This window comes from Ambystoma mexicanum, chromosome 6q (assembly GCF_040938575.1).
Source record: "Ambystoma mexicanum isolate Mex_15411 chromosome 6q, UKY_AmexF1_1, whole genome shotgun sequence".
In the NCBI taxonomy this organism is placed as follows: Eukaryota; Metazoa; Chordata; class Amphibia; order Caudata; family Ambystomatidae; genus Ambystoma; species Ambystoma mexicanum.
Genome location: NC_090937.1, coordinates 248912859 through 248935915, shown reverse-complemented (window position 1 = coordinate 248935915; position 23057 = coordinate 248912859). Strand labels below are relative to the sequence as shown.

Sequence of the window (23057 nt, the reverse complement as noted above, 5' to 3'; positions counted from 1 at the left end):
AGAGCATCGTCGACCGCTTTCCCGAAGAGATTGGTCTCTTCTATGGGTTTATTAATAAGAGCGGCCTGTGTTTCAGGCTTGAACCCCGATTTGCGGAACCAAGCGTGCCGCTTGAGTAGAGTGCCCTGGGCCAGGGATCTGCCTGCTGTCTCAGCAGTGTCCCGAGTGTTTTTGATTGTATTCTGATTTACTTTCCTGCCCTCGGCCACGATGGTGAGAAGTCTGGAGCTAGCGGGTTCAGGAACCTTCTGGAGACCCTCTTGTACGAGGTTCCACTGTGCATCAGCATAACTGACAAGCAGCGTGGTGTCATTCACTATGCGTGTGGTGTATGCAGCTGCCGAGGTAACACGCTTACGTAAGACGATTCTTTATCCAGAGGTGCCTCCCCAGTAGCAAGGGGTACCCCTGCTCATTTCCGGGGGGTAGTGACTACCAAGGAGTCGGGTGTGGCGTGGTTTTAATATATTGAGGGTCCGTAGGAGCTGGCCGAAATAATTTTTTCCACTTTTGGATTCACTGCCCAGGTCTGAGCTGGTGTGACCAGGGAGGGGGCCAACTTTCTCTTAAGAGTTCAGGAGGGGAATGGCTTGGCTTGAGGGGGGTTTCTCTTTGAGAAGGTCTTCCACAAAATCTTGTTTGGGTACCGCCTCTTGGGTGGTGATCTGCTGCCTGCCTTAAAATGTCAGTGAAGGCCATTTGATTGTCTACAGGCGAGGCCTGGCGGGCCTGAGTGGTGGGAGAAGAATCCAGGCATAGGACATCAGTGTCTGATCTTGCGTGGGGAGCTTCCAAGGCTCTGTCTCCAATTGTTGGGTTTCTTCCCAGTTGTCCGTGGCATCCGCCTGGTCATCAGGGTAGTCCTGCAGGAAGGAAGGGCAATCTTCCTCGTCGTAGATGTCCTGTAAGTGTCCATCTGGACCACATATTCATGGTGAGCAGAAGCCGAAGGCTGAGAGTCAAGATGTTCCTGGAAACGTGAAGCTGACCCTAAAAAAGGGTCTTCACAAGATCTTAGGCGAAGGCTGCTCAGAAAGCGAGACAATCCTTTCTAGACGGTCCATGCATCCTTCGAATGTCTCTTTGGCGTCGAAATTTGTCCAAGGATGTTGGACAGAGGCTCCCGACTGTCCTCGTAAGTTTCGCGAGTACTGGGGTGCCATGGCGTGTCTTTAGACTTTTCCACGGCACGCTCCATGCGTTGACAGTATTTTAGGCGTCAGCCCAACCGCCAAAGTAATCCTCGCAATACTATCCTCAATCTCTGCCAAATCAGCATGAGTCAATGGGTCAGCGGTAGATCTACCGCGGCTTCAGAGGGCCTAGCAGTAGATTTTTCACCTGTGGGAAGGCTAGGAGGCCTAGGAGTAGGTTTCAGGCCTACCGTGGCCTTAGGAGGCGCTGGAGCGTCGGATGACCGCACTTCGGCGTGTAAACCCGATTTAGAAGTAGCTCCCTTGTTTGGAGTGCCCAGTCGCAAGACACTGCTATGGATGCAGGGAAGGCTGCTGATCCACTAGATCAGAGGATTCCATCGAAATTCTCAGCGGTCCTGTTGGTGCTTCCACTTTTTTCAACGGAACCGGCGAAATCGGTGGTGGGGTTGTCGGTTTAGTGTTTTGTACGCCCCTGTCGCCTGTTGTTGTCCCTTAAGTGAGACTTACACCAGGCCTAGAGGGGTCGGGGACGGTACGGATGTCTGGTCATCCTCAGTGCCCCCGTTACTTTCGGCAGGTGTGGTGGTGGGGGAAGAGGGTTCAGGCCGCGACATACCGTACACGGCCCACCGCTTTACACAGCAGTCCTTAAGGGTCTTAGGCCGAAGGCGCTTATACGCTGCACACCGCTTCTCGGCATGATCTAGGGGTAGACAAGAATTACACATTCTGTGCTCATCTTTCCACAGGTACCTGACCCTACACTTAGGGCAGAACTTAAATGTAGTCCTTTCCATAGCGAAAGGTATAAACAAAGATGACCAAACCTAGAGGGTAAAGAGGGGAAAGAGGAGAGACATAACGAAAGATATGGCAACCCTGACCCCCACTGTCCCTACTGTGTAAGCCGGCATGAGGGCCCGGCTACGTGGATGGCTCAGTCGCAGGATCTTAGGCGCCGAAATCCACTGCCGTCGAAACTCCCTGCAGTCTCCGTCGAGGTTGCTTGAATCGCTGTCGAAGTGACTTAAGGGGAAATAACGACAATGTCAGAATAAAGATAAACCATGTCTCTTATGAAGAGCTCCGCTATAGGGCGACTAGTTATCTGGGCGGAAAAAACAATCTGAGGGACCTCGGCGCGTGAGGGATTTTGGGTACAATACACGTCACGATAGGGATAGTGTTACAGACAGGCCTATGCTGATGTCCCCTTTCGGTCCCCGAAAGACATGATACAATACTCTGCAGTTACCAATGGAAGTCGGACCATATGCACAGCATGTAATTCTAAGCAGATTAACAAGCATCAGAACAATGATTTTCAAGATGGTGAGAGTTTTTTTTCTTAGACACAGTCTTTCACTCCTCTGCCTGATCTTCTGTCTCCCTACTTCCTGCTCCCTTCTCCTCACTATTGTTTTTCCTCCTCCTCTCTCTGTCTTTTCTCACCTCATACTCCGTCCAGTGTTCTGACAGACTTTCCTCTCCACACTCCTCTCTCTTTCTCCGTCTCCTCCCACCTTTATCCTCCTATGCCCCGACGGACTTCACTCCTAACATTTCTATCTCTACGACTTCCCTCCTCCACAGACTACTCCCTCCAACCTTTCCGTGCTACAACTCCTTCCTCTCCCGTTTCACCCTCCTCTCGCCCCACTATCTTCTTCACCCTTTATATTCTCAACCTACCCCCCTTCTTCACTGCCACTCACTTGCATATACAATCGTAGCTTTATTCTTTCCACTTGGTACACACAATACCTCACCTGCACTCTTCATCCAATTGCTCCACAAACATTTAAGTACCACTCTACACCTTCCATCCTCATTCTGGTCTCTTGGTCCATGGTCCATCTCCATATCCCCCGACCTGAACAGAACATTTTTCGCTTTGACCCCTACAGGTCTTTAATATACGCGGTTTCCTGTTTCTAGCCTAGTCCCGCCTGACTCCATGTAAATCTGTTCTTATCAGGGGAGTTGGGTGATAATAGTGCCCAGCTAAATAGAACCCTTGAAGCTCCACCGCCTTTCTGTGCGCTGCATTTCAAACAGTTTGCTTGTCTCGCTTGATATTGGGTCAGTGTAATGCTTATACTGGGCTGTGGTGAGTTACTTGTCTCTTGCCTGGGATTGGCCGGTGCCGGAATGTCAGAATCTGTTTCGGGGCCATCTACTTCCTTTAGCAGTCTGCTGGTCTCTCCGGCTACTGCATTGCATTCTGGTCAATGTAGTTCTGAAATAAAGTAAAGGGAACTCTGCGCAGAAATTAGGGTGCAATGAATTGGGTGATGGGCAGGGGTACCAGTGTCAGTCAGGCACACATTCAGGGACATCCAACCCCCTCAACCCACTTGTTGGGTAGCTTCGCCTCTGGCATTCGCAATGGGAAGTCTCCTACCAGAGGTTGGGTGGGGTGCTATCTCCCCAGACATGGTCAAGTCCCTGACCCTGGCACAATATGCACACAATGTTTACAGTTGAATGGCACACAGTCTCTACAAGTTCGTAACAGAACATATTATGCTTTAGGAGTACCATAGGGTATGGATAATCATGTCCAGACTATCACTTGGATCCTCTTTCGAGCCAACGTTAAGTAAGAATTTAAGAGAGACTGAATGGGTGATGGTCATAATACAGTGTAGGCTCATAAAACAGAGGAATTTTATAGGACATTTTGCCTTATTAAACCCCAGTATGTTGTTCCAAGTGTGCACAAGTAGTAACAACAGCCATCTCAATCATGAACAATATATTAATGTGGTGTGGATGATTAAGTCAGCAGATTTATAAGTATGGTTTACGTTACTTACCTGTAACTATTGTTCTCCAGCAGGGGTCTGGCATGGATTCACATGCTCGTGAATATTCAGACTGGGAATCCTCAGTAAAAGAAAAACAGTTTCATTTTCACTTAACAACTGTAATTTTTTCTCTAAACCAATCCCTCTGGCTCATACCGCCCCCATCCAATGGACAGTCCTCTCCATAAGCTTCACCACTGGTGGCCATCTTCAGATTTAGTAAGCTCGCAAAGTGTCAGAATGAACCAAGAAGAGCCACAGAGAGGAAGGCTAGAGGGTTTGCATATGAATCCATGCCAGACCCATGCTGAGAACAATAGTTACAGGTAAGTAACTTAAACCTGGTCTGGCATGGATCCACATGCTCATGAATAACAATTACACAGCAGTACATATACACAACCACGGGAGGTGGCAAGGCTCAACAGAAGCAATAAACACTCACCTCTGGAACAGACTCACCTCAAACAAACAGGTTGCGTAGAACCGCTTGGCCGACTCGGGACTCCTCCCTGGAATGTCTGTCGATACCTCGAGAAGGTGTGCGTGGACCTCCACGTAGCAGCCCTGCAGATATCGAGCAGGGGCACATCCAGGCCTCCAGATAAGCTGCGTACAAGGCCTTTTTAAGCATGAAAATCTTGTAAATATGACAGCTTTATTATTTTCCTGTGTACATTTACACACAGGTTTAGAGCAGAGGTCAGGTTACTTGACAGAAAACAGAAGGCTTCTTTTGATTTTTATCTACATCGATGTCCTTGCAAGCCAACTCTGAACCAGAATGTATTTCTCTGAAGCTTTTCATTAAAAAAAACTGCACGCTGTGATAAAGGAATAGTTTTTCCATTCAGCTTCTGCTGTATTGATACTTGTGGAGTAAACAGAAGCACTGTGCATATTTTCCTAGAATTTTAGGATTGTATTATTAATAAGATGGAAAACTAAATTGACGCATGCTTTAGCTGAAATAAACAGCCTATGGAATGGTTACTGGATTCTCCATCAACTTCAACAAACCAGCAGCACTAGGGATAGTTATAGCCCCAAAGGAACGGGAAGCCTTGATCCCAATGTGCATTATCCAATGGAAGGCAAAGGCTATCAACTATCGAGGAGTTCAGGTTCCGGCCAATCCAAAAGATGTTTACCATGTGAATTGCCCCCCCACTTTTCAAAGAACTGGAAATTGACCTGAAGCGCTGGGCGTCCCAAGAAATCTCATTAATGGGCCGGATTACTGCCTGCAAAATGAACCTGCTCCCTAGATTGCTGTACGCATGCTCATCCCTCCTGGTTACGATCCCGACAACAGCCCTCCGAAGCTTGCAGAGGAAAATGCTACAATTTATTTGGAGGGGGGGGGAAAAAAAGCCAGGATTCCTAAAGAAACGATGCTGGGTAACGCAAGGCTTGGCGGCGTAGGGGTCCCAGACTTACAGGGATATCAGATGGCAGCTCAGTTGACCTGCATCCAGGCATGGCAGACTCACTAATCGCCCTAGGTGGGTGGACCTAGAACAATCACGCCTACCTCTCCCTCTACGCTTTCTCCCGCACATTTCACCCCCGATGCGATGTCAATGGCAGGGACTACTGTCATCCACCAAATACATCATAATCGTCTGGGACAGAGCCCTAAAACAAAGGGGGATTCCAAGAGGAAACCGCCCATCCTCCCGAGTGTCCTTGAACCCAGATTTCGCCCCAAGAACTTCAAAACCTGGATTGCAGGGGGCCTAGAGACCCTGGGGCAGCTTTTCGAAGGAGGACAACCTTGTACCTTCGAACAATGTAAATAAGTGCAAGCCTAGTTCAAAAACAAACAAATGAAATTTACATTGGTAAATGAAATAGAAACTCAGCAAAACATGTCCCTGTGATAATCCAGATAGGTATTTAACTTTATGTAGCGCTTCATAAATGGTTCGTCCAACATCTAAGTACTGTGATTATTATACCTCAGTCGATACTCAGTTAACCAACCTCTGGAGGATGTTAGCCAATACAATAGCTCAGCCGGTTGAGCACTCGTTACTGCAATCTGTGTGTGATATGTAAATTGCAAGTTCGAATCCCGGCAAGGGCAACTCAGCCTTTCATCCTTTCGAGGCCGATAAAGAAGTACCCACTTTGTTTTGGTGATAATTGTGATAACTATGTTCCATGTACTGCACTTTGCCAAAAGCGCTATATAAATAACCATTTGACCATTAGATTAGATATACAATTTAGCATGGAGTCGCTCTGCACCGTTGTATCATTACGTAATGATTTCCTTACATTTTTTGCACATGTCCACTGGATGTCACATACATTTTACTTTTGCAAAGGAGAAAAGTCATTTTTACTCTTAAAATCACAAAAATAGGGAGTAAAATACTCCACCTCAAAATCTTATCTGGAGTACTGGGCACACCAGAGATAAACGCCATTGTAGCTGTGATGGCTATGGTGGAATGGGCTCTCAGGCGGCCTGGCAGCGGCCAGTTAGTGACAGTGCATGATGCAGCCAGAGAGATGGAAGCCTTCAACAAGGCCTTTCCCTGATTCACAGGTCCAAAGTTGACGAACAACTGAAGTCTTGCGAAAAAGCCTTTGTACGTGCCACGTAGAATTTCAAGGCACGAGCAACGTCCAGCGAACGCAAGGCCCTCGCTGCCGACGACAACAGATTCGAAAAGAAGACAGGCAGCACCAAAGGTTCCTTGAGGCGGAATTCCGACGGTACCTTTGGCATAAAGGTGGGGTCTGTACGCAGTACCAACTTTGAAGCATGGAAAGACAAGTAAGGCTGCTTGCAAGACAGGGCATGAATCTCCCCGACCCACCTGGCCGAGGTGATAAGCCATGTGGAAAGCCATCTTCCATGAGAGAAACTGCAGCAAAGCCTGATGCATAGGTTCGAAGGGCGCTTTCATGAGCTTAGGTAGCACAACATTGAGCTCCCATGCCTGGGCAGGAGCCTTCACGGATGGGAAGGTCTAAAACGCCCCTTCCGGAACTCCTTGATGAGCCTGTGAGACCACAGTGAATGTCAGCCCGGAGACCTGGTGTACCTGGATATGGCGGCTTGATGCACCTTGATAGAGGTGTGAGCCAGTCCTGCTTTGGCCAAGGAAAGCCGGTTTGGTAGAAGTTGCAGAGCCGTGACACGCAGAGGGGTAATCTTCTGAGCCCGGCACCACACAGAGAAACATTTGCATTTATGTACGTAGCACTTCAACGTTGACGAGGTTCTGGCCCTGCCAATTTTGTCCTTACATTCTGCAGATAACGCATAACCTCCAAACTCTAGGGCTGCAAGAGCCATGATGCCCTCAGGTTCAGAGACTCTGGTTTGTGATGCAGAATCACCCCCCCTTCTCTGGCGAGAAGGTCCGGGGTTAGCGATAGCCTGATGGACGGGCACCAACAGGTGTATTAAGTCCAGATACCAAATGTGCCTCGGCCATGCCTGGGCGACGAGTATTATCCTGCAGTGGCACGGTTTGACTGTGTTGATCACACGTAGGAGGAGTGGAAATGGGTGGGGGGGGTGGGATGGGGTGGGGGATGGACGCGTATAGGAACTGTCCCTCCCACGGCAACGAGAAGGCGTCCTCCAAGCCACTCAGTTGAGGCAACCTATTGGCAAACCTCTGCCGCTTGGGTGTTCATTGCCGTCGCAAGGATAACGATCTGGGGTCGTCCCCATTTTTAATCGAACAGCGGATCCACCTGGTCCTGACGAAGCTCCTACTCATGGCAAGAACGCAGTTCCCTGCTTAGCGATTCCGCAATGGGGTTCTCGACTTCCACTAGGTGAAACGAAACAAGGAACATGCCTTGACAAATGGCCCACTGCCACAAGTCCTGTGCTTCTTTGGAGAGTGCCAGAGACTGGATCCCCCCCGACCCCAGTTTCCAGATGTAGAACATGGTTGTGGTGGTGTTTGTGAAGATACTCACCACCTTATCCTTCAATGACGGCATAAAAGACTTGAAGTCCCAAAATATTGCCCTAAGTTTCTCTGTTTGGAAGAGGCTTCTGGCGTGCAGCTGTCGGTTGTGGGGTCCCCATCCCTCTAGAGAGGCATCCGTGGTGACCGTCTCCTGGTAAGGAGGAATCTGAAACAGAGCTCCCTGGACGAGATGCTGCTGAAAACCCCACCAGTGTATCGCCCGATGGAACACCTCATTGAGAGAGATCTTGTCCATAAAGTTCCCAGATATTTGCATCCACTTCGCATTCAGGAACTCCTGCAGAGGCCTCATGCGCAGTTTGCAGAGGCGAACTAGGTTTATGCAGGAGGACAACATGCCCAGGAGCGTCTTGATGGATCGCACTGTCGCTGCTTGGGCCGACGACAAGTGCTGCACCTTGCCTAGTATGGTATGGTATGGTTTTCACCCTCTCCTCCGAGGGAGACACCAGGCAAGTCACTGAGTCGAGCCCCTATAATAGAGCGTCCGGAGATGGCTTCAAGCAACACTTTGGATAGTTTATGGAGAACCCAAGCTACTTACGCTCCTTGCTGTGTAGGGGTATACGTGAATGCCCTGCAGACAAAATTGCTGCCACAGGGGGTAGGCACTTCGTAAACACACTCAGGCCGAAAGGCAGAGCCTTGAACTGGTAGTGCTGACCCTGAACTACGAATCGCATGAACCTGGAATGTTTGTCAATGTGGATGTGGAAGTAGGCGTCCTCCAGGTCCAACAAAGTCAGAAGATCTCCCGGTTACAGCTGGCCGAGCACATGCTGCAACGTAACAACCCTGAACTTTTGAGACTTTAAGTACTTGTTGAGATGACATAGATCCAGAATTGGCCTCCAACTCCAGTTTTTTCGAACTAGAAAGTATCTGGAATATACTCAGGAGCTCCAGAGTCGCTGGGGGACAGGCTTGGTCGCCCCTTTCTGTAACATGGACCGCTCCTCATGCAGAAGCTGTGGTCCATGTAGCTCTAGTCGCTGAATCAGAGGGATACGCGGGCAGCTCGGTTGGAACTCCAAGGTGTGCCCCTGCTCGAGAGCGTCCGGCACCCATCTGTCTGTGGTGATCTTTTCCCATATGCTGACGAACTTCACCAGCCGGCCTCCCACTGGCGTGCATAAGTGGGAGCCCGTAGCCACGGCCCATTCAGGCCTGCTTGGGGGGGAGGTGTTCTGCCTTGCGGACGGTGCCGCCGCTGACCTCCGCTGCCTTGAGACTGCCTCCTGTACGCTTGAGTGGAGGAGCACGAGGGCTGCCTTTGAGGGGTACTATATCCCTTTGAAGATCTTCCTGGCTTTCCTCTGGAGGAGCGAAAGGACGAGGATCGTCGCTGTTGCCAAGTTCCCAGGAAACGTGCCATCTACGTGTTGGTCTTTATCGCCTTTAAAGACTCATCGACGGCCTTTCCGAGGAGCTTTTCCCCGTTGAACGGCATATCCAGCACCTTTGTCTGAAAGTCCTGGCGGAGGATTGTAGCCTTCAACCAACCTTGACGGCACAGCAACTCCCCATTCCCCATCTGGCGAAACCCAGTGTCTGCGATGTCTACCGCCTCCGCGATGGCGTGAACAGAGGCCCCTTCACCTTCCTGAAAGAGTTCCAGTGCCTCGACCTACTGATTTTCGGGTAGACGGTCCAGGATAGGGCCCAGCTTGTACCAGAGTTCCCAGTCATAACGGGACAAAATGGCTAGGGCGTTCGCTGCATTGATGGTAGAGGCGGTCATGCAGATTATCCTCTTGCCCATCGCATCCAGCTTCTTCCCCTCCTGGTCCGGCGGTACCATGGCTGCCGAGGGCTGGCTCGCTGAGCCTTTCCTAGCTGCGGCCAAGACCCCAGAAGGCTGATATCTTGGGCGCCGAGTCAGGTACCCTGTACTTCTTTTATAATCTGTCTCATTTGGTCTGGGCTGTCCTTGGATTTTTTATTAGGGCTAGCCCCTCTTCCCAGGTGTCGTCCAGGAAGGGAATGGACAGGATGGTCTTCCTCCTCGACCCTTGAGTTGACCGAATGAAAAGATCCAACTTCATCCGGAGGGGAGGCCCTATGGGGCTCGTCCACTTGCGGAGTTTCCCCGTCCGCCGCAATTAAATAGTCGTCCTTGTCAGTACCAGTAGCCATGGTAGCTGTGTCCGTGCCAGTTTCTGTATGTAGATCCAGAGCTCTGGTAGGAGTCTTGTGACGAGGTTGTGGTGGCGGCAGGGTCGGATGATGCTGAGGAACCTCACCTCCCTTGGACTTCCTCTTCTGCGGGGGAAGAGTTTACCCTCAGAGGTTCTGGAGGTGCCAGCCCGATGACGGCATCCTTTGCTGGATTTCAGTGACCAGTGTGTGCTGGGTGGAAAGAATGTCAAGAGACATGTGCCTAGGTCTAGACGTAAACGGAGCCAATGGAGTAGGATGCAGGCTAATGAGTCTTCTTCCACACCAGGGACTGAGGTCCTCCCTCAAGTCCTCCCCCTCGGTGGTCTGATCATCACCCCACATGAGGATCGTTGTCCTTGTTGGTACTAGAGTAGATCTACTAGCCTGCCGCTCTGCCTACCTGGGAGGCTTCACAGGTGGGATCGCTTCACTCTCCCTTTGGGGAGACGGTTGGGCTGGAGCAGCCACCTGGTCTCTCTCTGGCACCGGTTCCTTCGCTACATCTCACCTAGGTCACAAGGACCCCCACTGGGCAGCCGCCACTTCTTTCCTGGACCTGCCCTCTTTCAGAGCCGTGGTGGACACTGTTGACTTAGATGACGAAGTGCTTGTGGCTGCCTTCGTCGACGGTGCCATTGTCGACTCCGTTGAGGACTCCTTTGCCTTGGCCTTGGTGGAAGCCTTAGCTGGCTTAGACGAGTCCTCCCCAGACTTTCCACTCATCGGTCTATCCGCAGACACAAGGAGTTTTGAAGGGGGTTAGCGACCTTCTCTTCGAAGAAGCTCCTTTCGTTGGCAGGCTCACCGTGGAGGATGATGGTGATGGCAAGGAGATAGTTGCAGAGCTTGGCCTTCTGTTGGACCCCCCCCCCCCGGCACGTGGGGCGTCTTCAAAGGATTGCAACCTCCTCCCGGAGGGAGAACACTCCTCGGACTAGCCAGTCCTGCATGAGGCTTCACCCTGCACTGAGGCTGCATCAGAAGCCTTGCTCGCCTTCAGCCACGCTTCCAGAAACCACAGCACACCTCGCATCCCTCATCGTGGTCCGGATACGAGCATTTATGGTGTTGATCTTCTATGAAGGTTTCTTAAACCACACTTTGCGGAGAGCTTGAAAAGGCTGCAGTCTTCCTTCTCCTCAGGCTGAAAGGGCCTTCTCGAAACTTCGATGATCCGACGGTGGATGAAAATCTTCACTGGTAGCGGAGCCCCGCAGCTGGTCTCTATCCTTCGTCGAAGGTAATGAAGCGATAATAGGTCAAATTCTAATTATTTTCCAAAACATTTTACGAAAAAACGCAAAATAAACTTGGAGAGCAACTCGAGGACTCCGAACACTGAAGCGTGCAGTAAAAATCTGAAAATGGCCACAAGGGGCGGAGCTTAGGGAGAGGACTGTCATTGGATGGGTAGTATGACCAGAGTACAGTGATTGGTTTAGAGGAAAAATACACTTAAAGTGAAACTGTTTTTCTTTTGCCGAGGATTCCCAGCCTGACAGGGAATGTTCATGAGCATGTGAATCCATGCCAGACTCCATGCTGGAGAATCAACAATATTATTTTGCCCTTTTTTCCATTCAGCTGCATTTACTTATAGAAATGGTGCAATTAGCTACATTGAAAGTAGATATGTTAACAAATATGGAATTTCCAAATGGATTCCAATACGTGCTTACTGCCTTCTTTTGAAGCTTGCCCCTGCTTTCATTTCTCATGCATTTTGTGCAATTCCTAGCATGGTCCGACTCGCCTCTACTTTTCCCCCGTAATTTCTTACTACACACACATACTCACCAGTAATCTTCGAGTCTTTTCTTGCCTCCCTTTTGCCACATTTTCTTATCTCAAACCATTTTAATTGTGTTGGTTCTTCTGCCACCATTTCAGTGGAAGTCACTTCCCTTTTATTCTGTTCAGATTGCTTATCACCTCTTCGTTTATAGCTCCGTTTTGAACGAGCAAGTACTTTCTAATACCCGATTGTATGGCCTCATGTGTTTGAGAAGCTGTAATTACTAGCTGCAATGTAATGCAATTGTGTCATTTGTATACTGTTTATTACTGCTCAGCACTTGGGCCAAAGCACTACATAAGCCAAATAATCAATCACAGGGAAATATAAACATCACGAATATGAGCAAGCACAGGGATGGTGTAGGAAAGGTATTGTGTTCTAGCAGCTGCCAGCAAGCAATTAATGGGCATATACCAGAATTGCAACCTATGTCATCTGGGCAGTCTCTACATAGGGGCTGTATGCTTGATCATCAAGCTTTAGCAGTCACGATTGTGATGAATAGGACTATGTATTCACTCCTTTCCCAGAGTTAGCCTCTCCACATGTGGTCAGTGGACGGCAGCCGCTATCTGAGCACGACCCTGGTGACAGCTATATAAGGGAGGACCACGTGGAGGGAGGTGACCCTCAGGGGATAACAAGGCATAGTCAGGTGAGAGCACATACCCTCCCCTTTCCCTTTTAGGGAAGTCCCCTCCATATCTCACGCCCTTATGGCTTACTACGATTGTTCTCTTCAAACCTCCACAAATCTATTAGACATTTTTCAATACTCCATGAGTAAGCTACCAAGAACTGCCTATCAATCCCATATGCATAGAAATACTAGGACGAGGAGACTGAAGGGAGTAATGTAGATCAATGAGTCCGAGAAGCACATCACGCGCTCTAGTGCTTGCAAACCTGCAATAGGTGCTGGGACATTTAAACATTCCAACCAGCATGGAGAGCAGAGACGCTGTCTGGTAAAGCTGCATCCTCTTGGTGCGGACCGAGGGACAACTGTGCCACAAAGCAGACCATGGAGCCACTCAGCTCGGGGGGCAGTGAAGAAAGGAAGCCTGCAGATGCTGGTTCGCCGTATCGGAGCCACAACAGGAAGAAAAGGGAAGTCTGCTCGACAGCCGTGGGAGCAGAGCACCAGTACCAAAGCCGCACGGAGAAGGGTTTCACAGCAAGGTGGGAGCCTCAAGGCAGTGGAAGCAGCTGAGCGAAGCCAACAAGCCTGTGAAAGAAGAGCGGGACCCTAGAAAGCTGCAACACGTTTACTGCAGAAGAGCTGGAAAACGGCAGGGAAGGCTGGTGAGTCCAGAGAAGGGAAAGTGGGACACTGGGGCTCTCCACAAACACTATCCAGTACAGATGAAAGCAAGCGAACTGAACGAAAGGGAATTTGAGACCCAATGTTTTCTAAATAATAACATAGTGAATGTGAGAAATGTACAACAAGGTGAATGCAAGGCAAAGTCAAGTATGCAAGGGGGTAAAGTAAATCACATGAGAAAAGCCCTGACAAGGGAGTACACCATACAAAGCCAAGTCTAAGTTGTTTTGTTGACCAGAGAAGCCCCAAGGAACACTCATACCCTTATGAGTTTCTAAGTGTTTTCAAAGAGACCTAGGGAAGGGCGATAGCTCCCCAGGAAGGAACTGCGATGCCAAGAGGAGGGAGTCATTTGCTTGGGCTACAAAGAACTTTGGTTGTGTAACTGATTCATTGCGTTGTTGAAGAGAAACCTGGGGATGGGAGCCATCCCCTGGAACTGTGAACTTGGAATTACATTTCCCATTTGATCTTGAACATTTGTACACTTCCAAGCCCAAATACATTATCCTTGTCACATTAGAGTTACTTGTACAGTGAGAGGGCTAGGATAAGATTTCGGACACAGGACATTTTGCTTTTGACATCTTGACACGGAACAGACCATTCATTTTTGGATGAGGTAGAGAAATACCTCTTAGTAGGGCAGCTAGGCATTTCCCAACCCCCCTTTTATTTTGAATGAAAGTGTGTAGCCAAAACTACGAGCCCTCTATGTTCGCGTCTTATTTCTGGCTCCTCACACCATGCATGTACATACAACTGATATTCCCCCAAGGATTTCAGGTGCCAATCTGATAGAATCTTACCCTTTTTGGACCCCAAAACGATTGTTGGAAACCAGTCTCCAGGGTTTCCACATACTCCCCTTCAACATGAAGTGAGAAACTCAAACACTGGTTAAATATATAGGATTCTTACCTTAACAAACACAAGTCTTTTAGGAACCTACCGGTTGGAAAGCCTCCTCCAAAGAACATGTTGAAGAGGTCCTCTGGTGTGATGTCTGCCTCAAAGCCGCGGTGGAAATCAAAGCCTCCATTGCTTTGGGGTGAACTAGGTGGCTCTTCACCACCAGTCAGATCATACTGTCTTCGCTTTTCAGGATTGCTGAGCACAGCATATGCATTCCCAATTTCTGGAAATAGTTAAAAACACACAATGTTTCTAGTAAGAGTGATTACGCAACAGCAAAATCGGTCAATAGTAGGCATTCATTGCAATGGAGTCCATGGAAGAATATTCTGGATTCAGAACATTCACCCACATAGAATATAAAAACCAAACACGATACAATGGAAGCTCAAAGGTGGTGCGTATAAATAAACAAAAAAAGTAAACTGTTTATTGTAAATAATAATTTATTTCATATACATAAACTAGGACACTGAAATACCTTACTCACTGTTATACGTTTGTTGTTGGCCTTTAATGCTCCTTCCTCCAAACTAATGAGCAGTCTAGACTGCAGGGGAGCCTACCAGAACATTTTTTTCACAGCAAAATTAAAATGTGGAAACTGGAACATGCACAGTCTCATGCTCTGCTCTCGGTCTCCTCACACACCGGTGGGTATGCTGGGTGGTTTAGTCTGACGGAAGGTGGAATAGGGGATACCTCCAAAAGTCATTAAGACGTTACTTGGATTTACTATTACGTGCAGTTACCCTTCATCCGGACTCCTAAAACGATGATCAAGCAGCAGGATATTTAAAGGAGGAAAGGAGTGTATTCACATGCCATGGTCAAAGTTACCTCTAAGCTGTGCGCATGTGCACTTGCCCAGCTTCCTTCTAGTGCACACAGACAATTCCCAACAATTCAAAAAGATGTAATGAGGCACATGCCACAGCAGCTACCTAATATTTGCTTTCTCACAAAATAAAGCTACATTGTACGGACTAGTCTTGATATTCTGGTGTAGCCTATTTTCATTGCCCTGAGATGGAGGCTTGAGCTTAAAAAGCTAGAAATTCTAAAAACAGAATGCACCCACAAGAAGTTAAAAAACAAATATGAAAACGTGGCTCTTTGAATAGGAGATATAGCTAAGATGTGCCTGCACACATTAACCAAATAAGCTTCCCTCCCCGCACACGACACCTGTACTTAACTCTACCACACTTACACCTTATGACTAACTTCCCCCCCAGGCCACATTCAGATATTACCAGACAATCTCGACTATGCCTAGCTTGGCTCTGCAAAAGGTTACCATACTTGTACCTAAATCCACATATTTTCTGTTTGTTATAATATGAATGATGTTCAAGAACAAGAATTTCCGTTACTGATGGTGCCTTAGCAAAAGCGTCAGACTATGTAACCCAACTGTCAAATATTGGATACTGACTAAGTAAGCAGGCTACAAGAATGTAAGGAACTACTTGGATGTGTAACCTCATCCCATGTTTCCTATTCTTTGTATACTTGTCACACAAGCACTTTGTAGTGCTACCTTGAAAGTCTATGCATTATAAACCTCAAATATTAATTTGCCCTCTAAAGATTTTGAGTAGGCAATTCTCAGAGAAGCCTGGCTTATTTTAGCATTGATAACATTACCAGTGAAGAGCAACATTGCAATATCATTTACTTGCCCTGTAAGGCATAATGGACTACGTAGAATTAGGGCAATGGATATTCAGAGAAAAAAAGTAATTTGCTGCTATAAATAAACGGTTTCACTGAGCACATGTATAATCCTACCCAGCCATTTAAAGGTGGGGTGTATTGCAAACAATCTTGTATTCACTTCATAGTAATTGTGCACATGCAGATTCATGAAATGTTCTTAAACTGCACATAATGTCATGGTGAGGTTTTAAATAGGATTTGCTTGCAAAGTATTGTGGGTATGCTAATATCCCAGTTATTTTACTGCTACAAACCCTCACGTTTTACAGAGCCCTTCCAAATAGTACTGGAAGCTAGCACAGGAGCCAGGGAGGGGTACGGGTGAAAGGGCACAGGAAAACGCTCCTTCGGGGTGAAGAACAAATCATCAATTTTCAAAAAACAAATCAGATGTTCTGGCAGAACAGTACAGTGAAGGAAATGTGTTATTTGTTTGCTAAAGGATAGGAAACTCTAGTAATAGTCTAGGAAACGGCACCTGCTATTTCTTTCTATTCTCAGCTGCTGAAGGCGTTTCAATCAAGTGTTTGCGTTTATTGCCTCTAGCATCCCCATGCATCCTTAAATGATATCTGTGAATTTCAGAAGAAGGGTCCCTAGTTAAAGAAGAAGGCACTCCCTCTGTTGTACCTGTGAGCATTGCTTGCTGCTATTTACCTAAAAGGCAAATACATGTGATGTTCCTCAAATGGGCTTCTGAAGAAACCTTAGTAAGGCTCTTGCTGAATTTTATCTAAGCTGTGGCGAGGGAGGGTGGGAAAAACTATAAACTGCATTATGTGCCCTGTCATTTTACCTCCTATGTCAGGGTTACAAGCAGGGGGTCTGACATGATTTTACTCCCTACTTGGAATCAAATGATTTGTCAGGTAGTAAGAAAATAGTTAGCTTTGACAGTAGGGATATTTCATGCTTATTAAAATATGCTTTCCCCGGAAATGTACTCTTGACTTTGGGCAGTAATATTATTAGAGCTCTTACCTATGTCACTACTGATTCGAAAAAATGTCAGTAGAATCTTGTGGGTAGAAGCAGGGCAAGGCTCCTATATGTTCATGGTTTCCTTTTCTTTGGGCACATTTTCCTGATTTTAGAGAATAAAAATGGATGGTTATATGCCTTTTAGCCGCAAGGCTTGTTTTGAGTAAATGTTGTCACAACTCACAGGACCATGTAATGTGGATATTTAGCAGAGACCTACAAATTCTGCTAATCATATTCTGTGGTGTAGTTATTCTGATGAAATTATTGTTCTTACACAAATAGAGGAATGTTCTCCTGGCCCTTGAATTACTTTAAGTGGCCCATGAACTCCTATTGGCATGCTTTCTTCCACATTCTTTTCAGTTGCCAGTTTTGTATTTGCAAAAATGGTATCCTATCTGAATTCTTTTACAACCACATCAATGATAAGAGATATTTGTTTTTTGTAATTAAGTGTTTTGCACAAGTGTTTTATTTCAATGGCATTAAACACTTTCTGCATTGTCTCTGATCGGTGTCGACAATTGAATAGCCACAAATAAAACTATTCTTTATCTTCAGCATACAAATCTTGTTTGTGAATAGACATTGTTTCTCTGTACTAGAGTACTTTTGGTAGGTACTATGGCATATCTTGAAGTATTGGACTGGTTGATGAGCTCTCCTTATAAACGCATATACATTTTCTTTAAGCATATATATGTTTGGTAAAATGTTTTTAAGATGCACATTTTACACTGATTTGTAAAGAATTGCCGTGCTTGGGAAGGGGAAATACCCTTCCAAACTCTTCGGAGAATGTAGTTCACCAAGTATGCAGGCTCACTAAGTGCTTAGCTCGTTATTCAGTTGAGCACATGGAAAATAATTTGTGCACGAAGGCTAACCATTCCTGCACCGAGGGAAAAATAATTAGAGGGAACATTGGCCATGGTTAATCAAAAATGTTTCTCAGGGGGTCTTGGGCAACGTAAGCCTGCTAACCCAAGCAAACAGCCTTATAACTGTGCTCTCAAAACTCATGAGTAGTTCCACCACAATGATCAAGGAAACATCCTCAACCTGTCCCTGGTGCTCAAAGGACTGGTGAACAAGTTCCCCTGCTCAGAGGGTTGTGCCTACTGAGCTTGAGACAGACGTATTCCCTCATGAAAAAGAAGTCCTACTGATCCCAATATTCTGTGCAACTTTAGACCAATTACCAATATCCCCCTCATGGGGAAGCTGCAAGAGAAAGCGGTAGCCCAACAAATCCTGGAGCACATAGAGGCTAACTACCTCTTAGACCTTAACAAGTCTGGTATTCAGCCTGACCACACCACTGTTTGCCAACTCTCCTGCTGTTCTTTGTGATCTGTGAGCAACTTGCAACACTGTTAATCACCAAATCCTGCTGCACATATTGTAACATTAATACTTTCGCAACATAGAACCACCTTCCTTCAAGAGTGAAAAGACATTGTTAGATGCAGCCCTTTCCGCTCCCAATCCCTCATGTATAGATATGGCATCTCCCAAGGCTCATTCATATATACACGTGGTGGTTTTCAGCTATGTGAATCCCTTGGCTAATACCCCTGAATCATTCTCCAACCCCTTCCATTGTATACAGATAATGGAAAAGTCGCCTTCAGGTTGCCAAACACTCTGGACAACATCCTGATCATCTCGACCTGCCTTGTGACTTTGTGACACTGCGAGCTTGTAGCACTCAAGCAAAGGTAGTTGTCAAAGATGGCCTTTTCATAGGGTCCAACAACCTTGCTTCACTCACTTTCAAATTGAACTTTCTCCATGGGCTTTCCTCCTGCTCCTTCTACCAAAGACATCAACCTAGGCATTTTCTTCAACCACAAGTGTATCCTTCAACAGACATATCAACAGAGAAGAGCCACCAAGCATTCAGTCATTTGTATAGGGCTGTTCACCGTAATTATGGTCTCAACGGCGTGTTGGTTGAACGCCCACGGAGGGACCAGAGTCCAAATTTGGGATAAGCTGTGAGGTGCTATTATGCGTGTGTGCATTTTAGTCATTAAAGTTATGTCAGGGTGGCCAAGACCCTGCTAGTCACCCATGTCGGAATGGCAGGTGGATGGGCGCAGTGGGGGTAAACTATGAACTAAACAGGGGTGGGTTGTGTTTAAGGAGATCGAGAATTATGTGAGAAGTGTGAAGGCATCATAAAGCAAGACACAGACAACGGATTCAAAGTTAAAACAAAAGATATTTATAAACTTAAATATCAGGATGGTAGAAGGCCTAACTTGCCCTATACTAAGGTGGGATTTCCCTGCCTGAATCAAACTAAGGAAAGTCTGAGCCAAAGAGTTCAACTTAAAAGTCTGTCTGTGTCCAAAACCTACACTTGCCCTCATAACTAAAGCTACAACATGTGTAGGGATGTCAAAATTTAAAGAATTGGTGATCAAAACACAAAGTTCCGAGCTTCTTCCTGCTTAATTGCAAGGTTTCATTCAGTTCGATATTCAATGGATATTCATTATGCACGATTTCAAGATTTCCTTCTGTATTCAATATGCACTTGATACGTTTAATATCAACTTTCCACTCAGTGCGGTATTAAATATATATTCATCAAGTTTAATTTCAGGCTTCCATTTCATTTGGTAAATATTATGCATTCATTTTGTTCAATTCCATGTTTTCGTTCAGTTTGGTAAATGTTACCTCACTCACATCCTGCTCAGAACGCCCCGGTCACAAAGTGCCTTTCCTTGACACTCACCGGTCTCCGGCGTTGCTCGTCAGCGGCTTCTGCTACTTCTGACTTCTTTGGCGGTCGATCAGCCAACTTCTGCAAGTCCCACTCGCTCTCTCTGGATGGACGCGGCTGGCATCCTGCTTGCTCATATTCCGCAGTTATGGCTGCTGTTCTCTCGTCACGGAGGCTCCTTCCCTAGGCTGTTGGTCAGCGTCCTGGCTCCTCCACAGGTCCCACCACGACTGCCTCCTCCCACAGACCACCCGGTTTCTCCTCATGGCATTCTCAGACTCATTTTATACATATGCAACCTCCTAACAGGTTGCAGGTGTGCAGCACTAATTGGGTTTGCCTGACTGCAATAAAGGGGACATGCCTGACTCACTATACTCTGTAGGGCATCTTCCTCGTCCCAGTACCAGAGTGGTAAAATTATACTGTAGTGTTCATGTCTCTTAGTCGCCTCTTCTTCGTCCCAGTACTTTCAAAGGCTGAATGGGGAAAACGGAGGGAAGTGTTCTTGCTATAACCGATAAAGGTTGGGGAAAGGTTAGGTTGGTCACGAATGGGGAAGGGGGAAACCGTGTCTTGCCTGAGGGTTCCCCACTCCAAAAATCCCTCGCTTCTCCACCTCCAGGGTCAGGATCCAAAAGCGATGGCCTTTCCCTGGCCACCAGAGAAGAGGATCCAGGGGGGTCTAGGAGTAAGAATACCCTAAGATTTCTCACAGGAGCTACAGTTCTAACTTTTGTTGTTAAAGATAGCTTCATTCTAACGGCAGAGGTGTGGTACAGTAGTGTTTGTGTTATATAGGAGTGCAGGGTGTGTGGAATGAGCCTGTCTTCCGCCAAGTTACAAAGGTGTGGTGTGCGAGGGGAGAAAATGGGTTAGCTGTACAAACAACGTCTACATCCTGGGTTCCATCTATGTACAAAGAGCAGTGCTAAGTTTCACAGACGATCTAAGTGGTAAATGAATACATAATACCCCCCCTGGTTCCTTCTAGTGCAAACAAGGCCCCCTTTCATGCTTTCATAGGTCGGCATGGACCACCCTCATGTGCCTCGAGTTACATGCAGTGCAGACTATGAGAAGATCAGAGTTATTTTTCTAAAGTGCAGTTTAAGTGTGATACATTGCCCACCCTCCGAGCCCATATGGGTGCAATACCTAGCCCACTGTCAGGATTCTTATGTGCAAAATACTGGATTACCTTCTTGAGTTCTCCGTATGGGGTTGGCGGCGTCCAAGGCAGGGTTCGAGGTGGCGGAGCACAGAAGATGAAGGAGAGATGAGGCAGATAGCCGAGAGAGGGATATGTAGTAGGGAGTGTGCAGGGTGAATGTTGGATGCAGCTAGTGTGCGCAAGTGGTAGGGTGGGGGTAGGCTGGGGGAAATGGGGAGGGGGGTCAAGATGTGGGGACAGCCAGGTTTTGAGGGCTTTCCTAAAGGCCAGGTGATCCTCTATGAGACAGAGTGCAAGAGGGAGGGAGATCCAGAAAATGGGTGCAAGGACAGAGAAAAAGACACCCTCTAGTCTAGAGAACTTCAAAGGGGGTGGGGGAGAGGTAAAACTACCAGGAGGTGTGCAGAGCCTGATCTGAGGATTTGGTTAGGGCCATAGCGTGTGACCTACACACAAACAAAGCATCAGACTTACAAACATCCTTGGTATTAGCTTGGAAAAATATTAACGCGCACCGGACATCTAAACAATTTAGCGTCCCAATTGTCTTGGTATGAGGGGATGCAAAAAAGATCCAAGGACAACATTGTCGTTAATGTCGAAGGAAGAAAACACTTTCAGCATGAAGGCAGGTTGAGTACAAAGACATACCATGTGAATGACTGGAAGGCAGGGAGGCTGAAAATGCCGGACTCTCATTCGCCCACCTGACGGAAATCCATGCAACAAGCAAGACAGACTTCCATTCAACTAAATGCCATTGGTGGCCACAGGCTCAAAGTCTTGTGAGCCAAAATCCAAAGAACCACAATGAGATCCCATACCACATAAGGTCTCTTAACCAGTGGGAAAGCCTGCCAAGGTCTCAATTTGTTTGTTTGCTATACGATTAGGCAAAGAAAGAACACCAATATCTGAATTCCTGGAAGATTCAACTGCCACCAGATGGGTCTTAAAGGTGTCAACCTGCACACCACTGTCTGCCAGATGTGACATGAAAGAGAGAGCATCATCTAACTGGCAACTAAGAGGTTTAATACCACTTCAAAGCAGCCCAGTATCAGAAATGTGTGCTCGCTTGCTTTTATACACACTACAAGTCAAACTTTTTGTGCCCTCTTCAAATATTCTCATGTCATCTTGAGAAAGTCCCAAGTGCTTTAGTCAATCGCTCATCAAACAGCTCGAAAAAGGCTAGAGATGGAGGGGGAGGGATGCAAGAACATGCCTCGCTGCCGTCTTAGAAGGTCCTGCTTGGGTTCGAGAAGAATAAGCCCGTGTCCCGCTTGGAAAAGAAGATCAGAGCACCACACTTTAGGCGGCCAGTGCAGAGCTATTAGGATCTTTAAGCAGTGCCTAAAAGCCCAGAACCTGTGGGTCACTGATAGGAGGAGGAAATGAGTAAGCCAAGCCTTTCATTCAAACTGGTCTGAAATAGCACCCAGAGACCACAACCCAAGACATATCCAAGAGGCAAATAGGCAGCACTTGGCATTCATCTGGGTGGCAAGGCAGTCTGACTCAGACACTCAATGCCAAAAAAATCTATTAAACGATGGAGGAGCTTCCATACATAGTTTGCTGAAATCATCCTACTTTACTGATCACCTGCGTGCCCACCACGCCCAAAATGTGGAGGGCTCTGCGAAGTATTTAATGCAACATCAGGCTGAGCCATTGGGAGTCGTAGACCGTATAGCAGCGCCTAGGGCCAATGAATCTCTCAAAGAAATTCAACAGGAGAGTTCAGCTCGCTCTAACTTAGGAGGTGCTGGAGAGCTCAATCAATCTTTTATATATGGAGAACTGCCTAGGGCTGGCTAATAATGCTTTGGTGGACAAGGTAGACAATGGGGAGGAGGTGTTGCCAGTCCCAAATGATGTTGGAATCGATCTAGATTTAGATGAGGTGGGTGCAATTACCTGGGTCCCGTTGCTGCCCTCAGAAACTACATCCTCATCCGTAAGAAAAGTGCCTATGATGCAGAAGTTTGCTGAAATTCCAGAAGTCCACAAAGTAATTAGGGAGCGGCATGATGGTCAATAAGGCTCCGCTTCTGTAGAAGTGGGCTCTGAACAGTGTAATGGCTTTTTTCAGGAGGCAGTGCCATAAACTCAAGCTGGTGAGTCTCGATCCATTGGTGATGGCACCAAAGTGATCTCACAAGATATGACGACATCTCCCATTTTTCTGAACTCGATATATGCCCGGCATGTGGGCTCTAGTACCTTCTATGGGAGCCCGGGCTTTTACCCCCTTTTTTCCGATTATGGTGACCATCGCGCAACGCTTACAGGAACTTGTAAG

The 23057-nt window shown here is 47.1% G+C and overlaps 1 protein-coding gene across 1 annotated transcript in view; it reads right to left on the bottom strand.

The window, feature by feature from the left end:
• The window catches only part of DNAJB14 (DnaJ heat shock protein family (Hsp40) member B14), a 415145-nt gene that overhangs the window by 83065 nt on the left and 309023 nt on the right, over positions 1 to 23057 (bottom strand). Inside the window, exon 5 of the mRNA XM_069630713.1 lies at positions 14170 to 14355. Coding sequence (XP_069486814.1) covers positions 14170 to 14355 — 186 coding nt within the window. The remainder of the gene's footprint in view (positions 1 to 14169; positions 14356 to 23057) is intronic.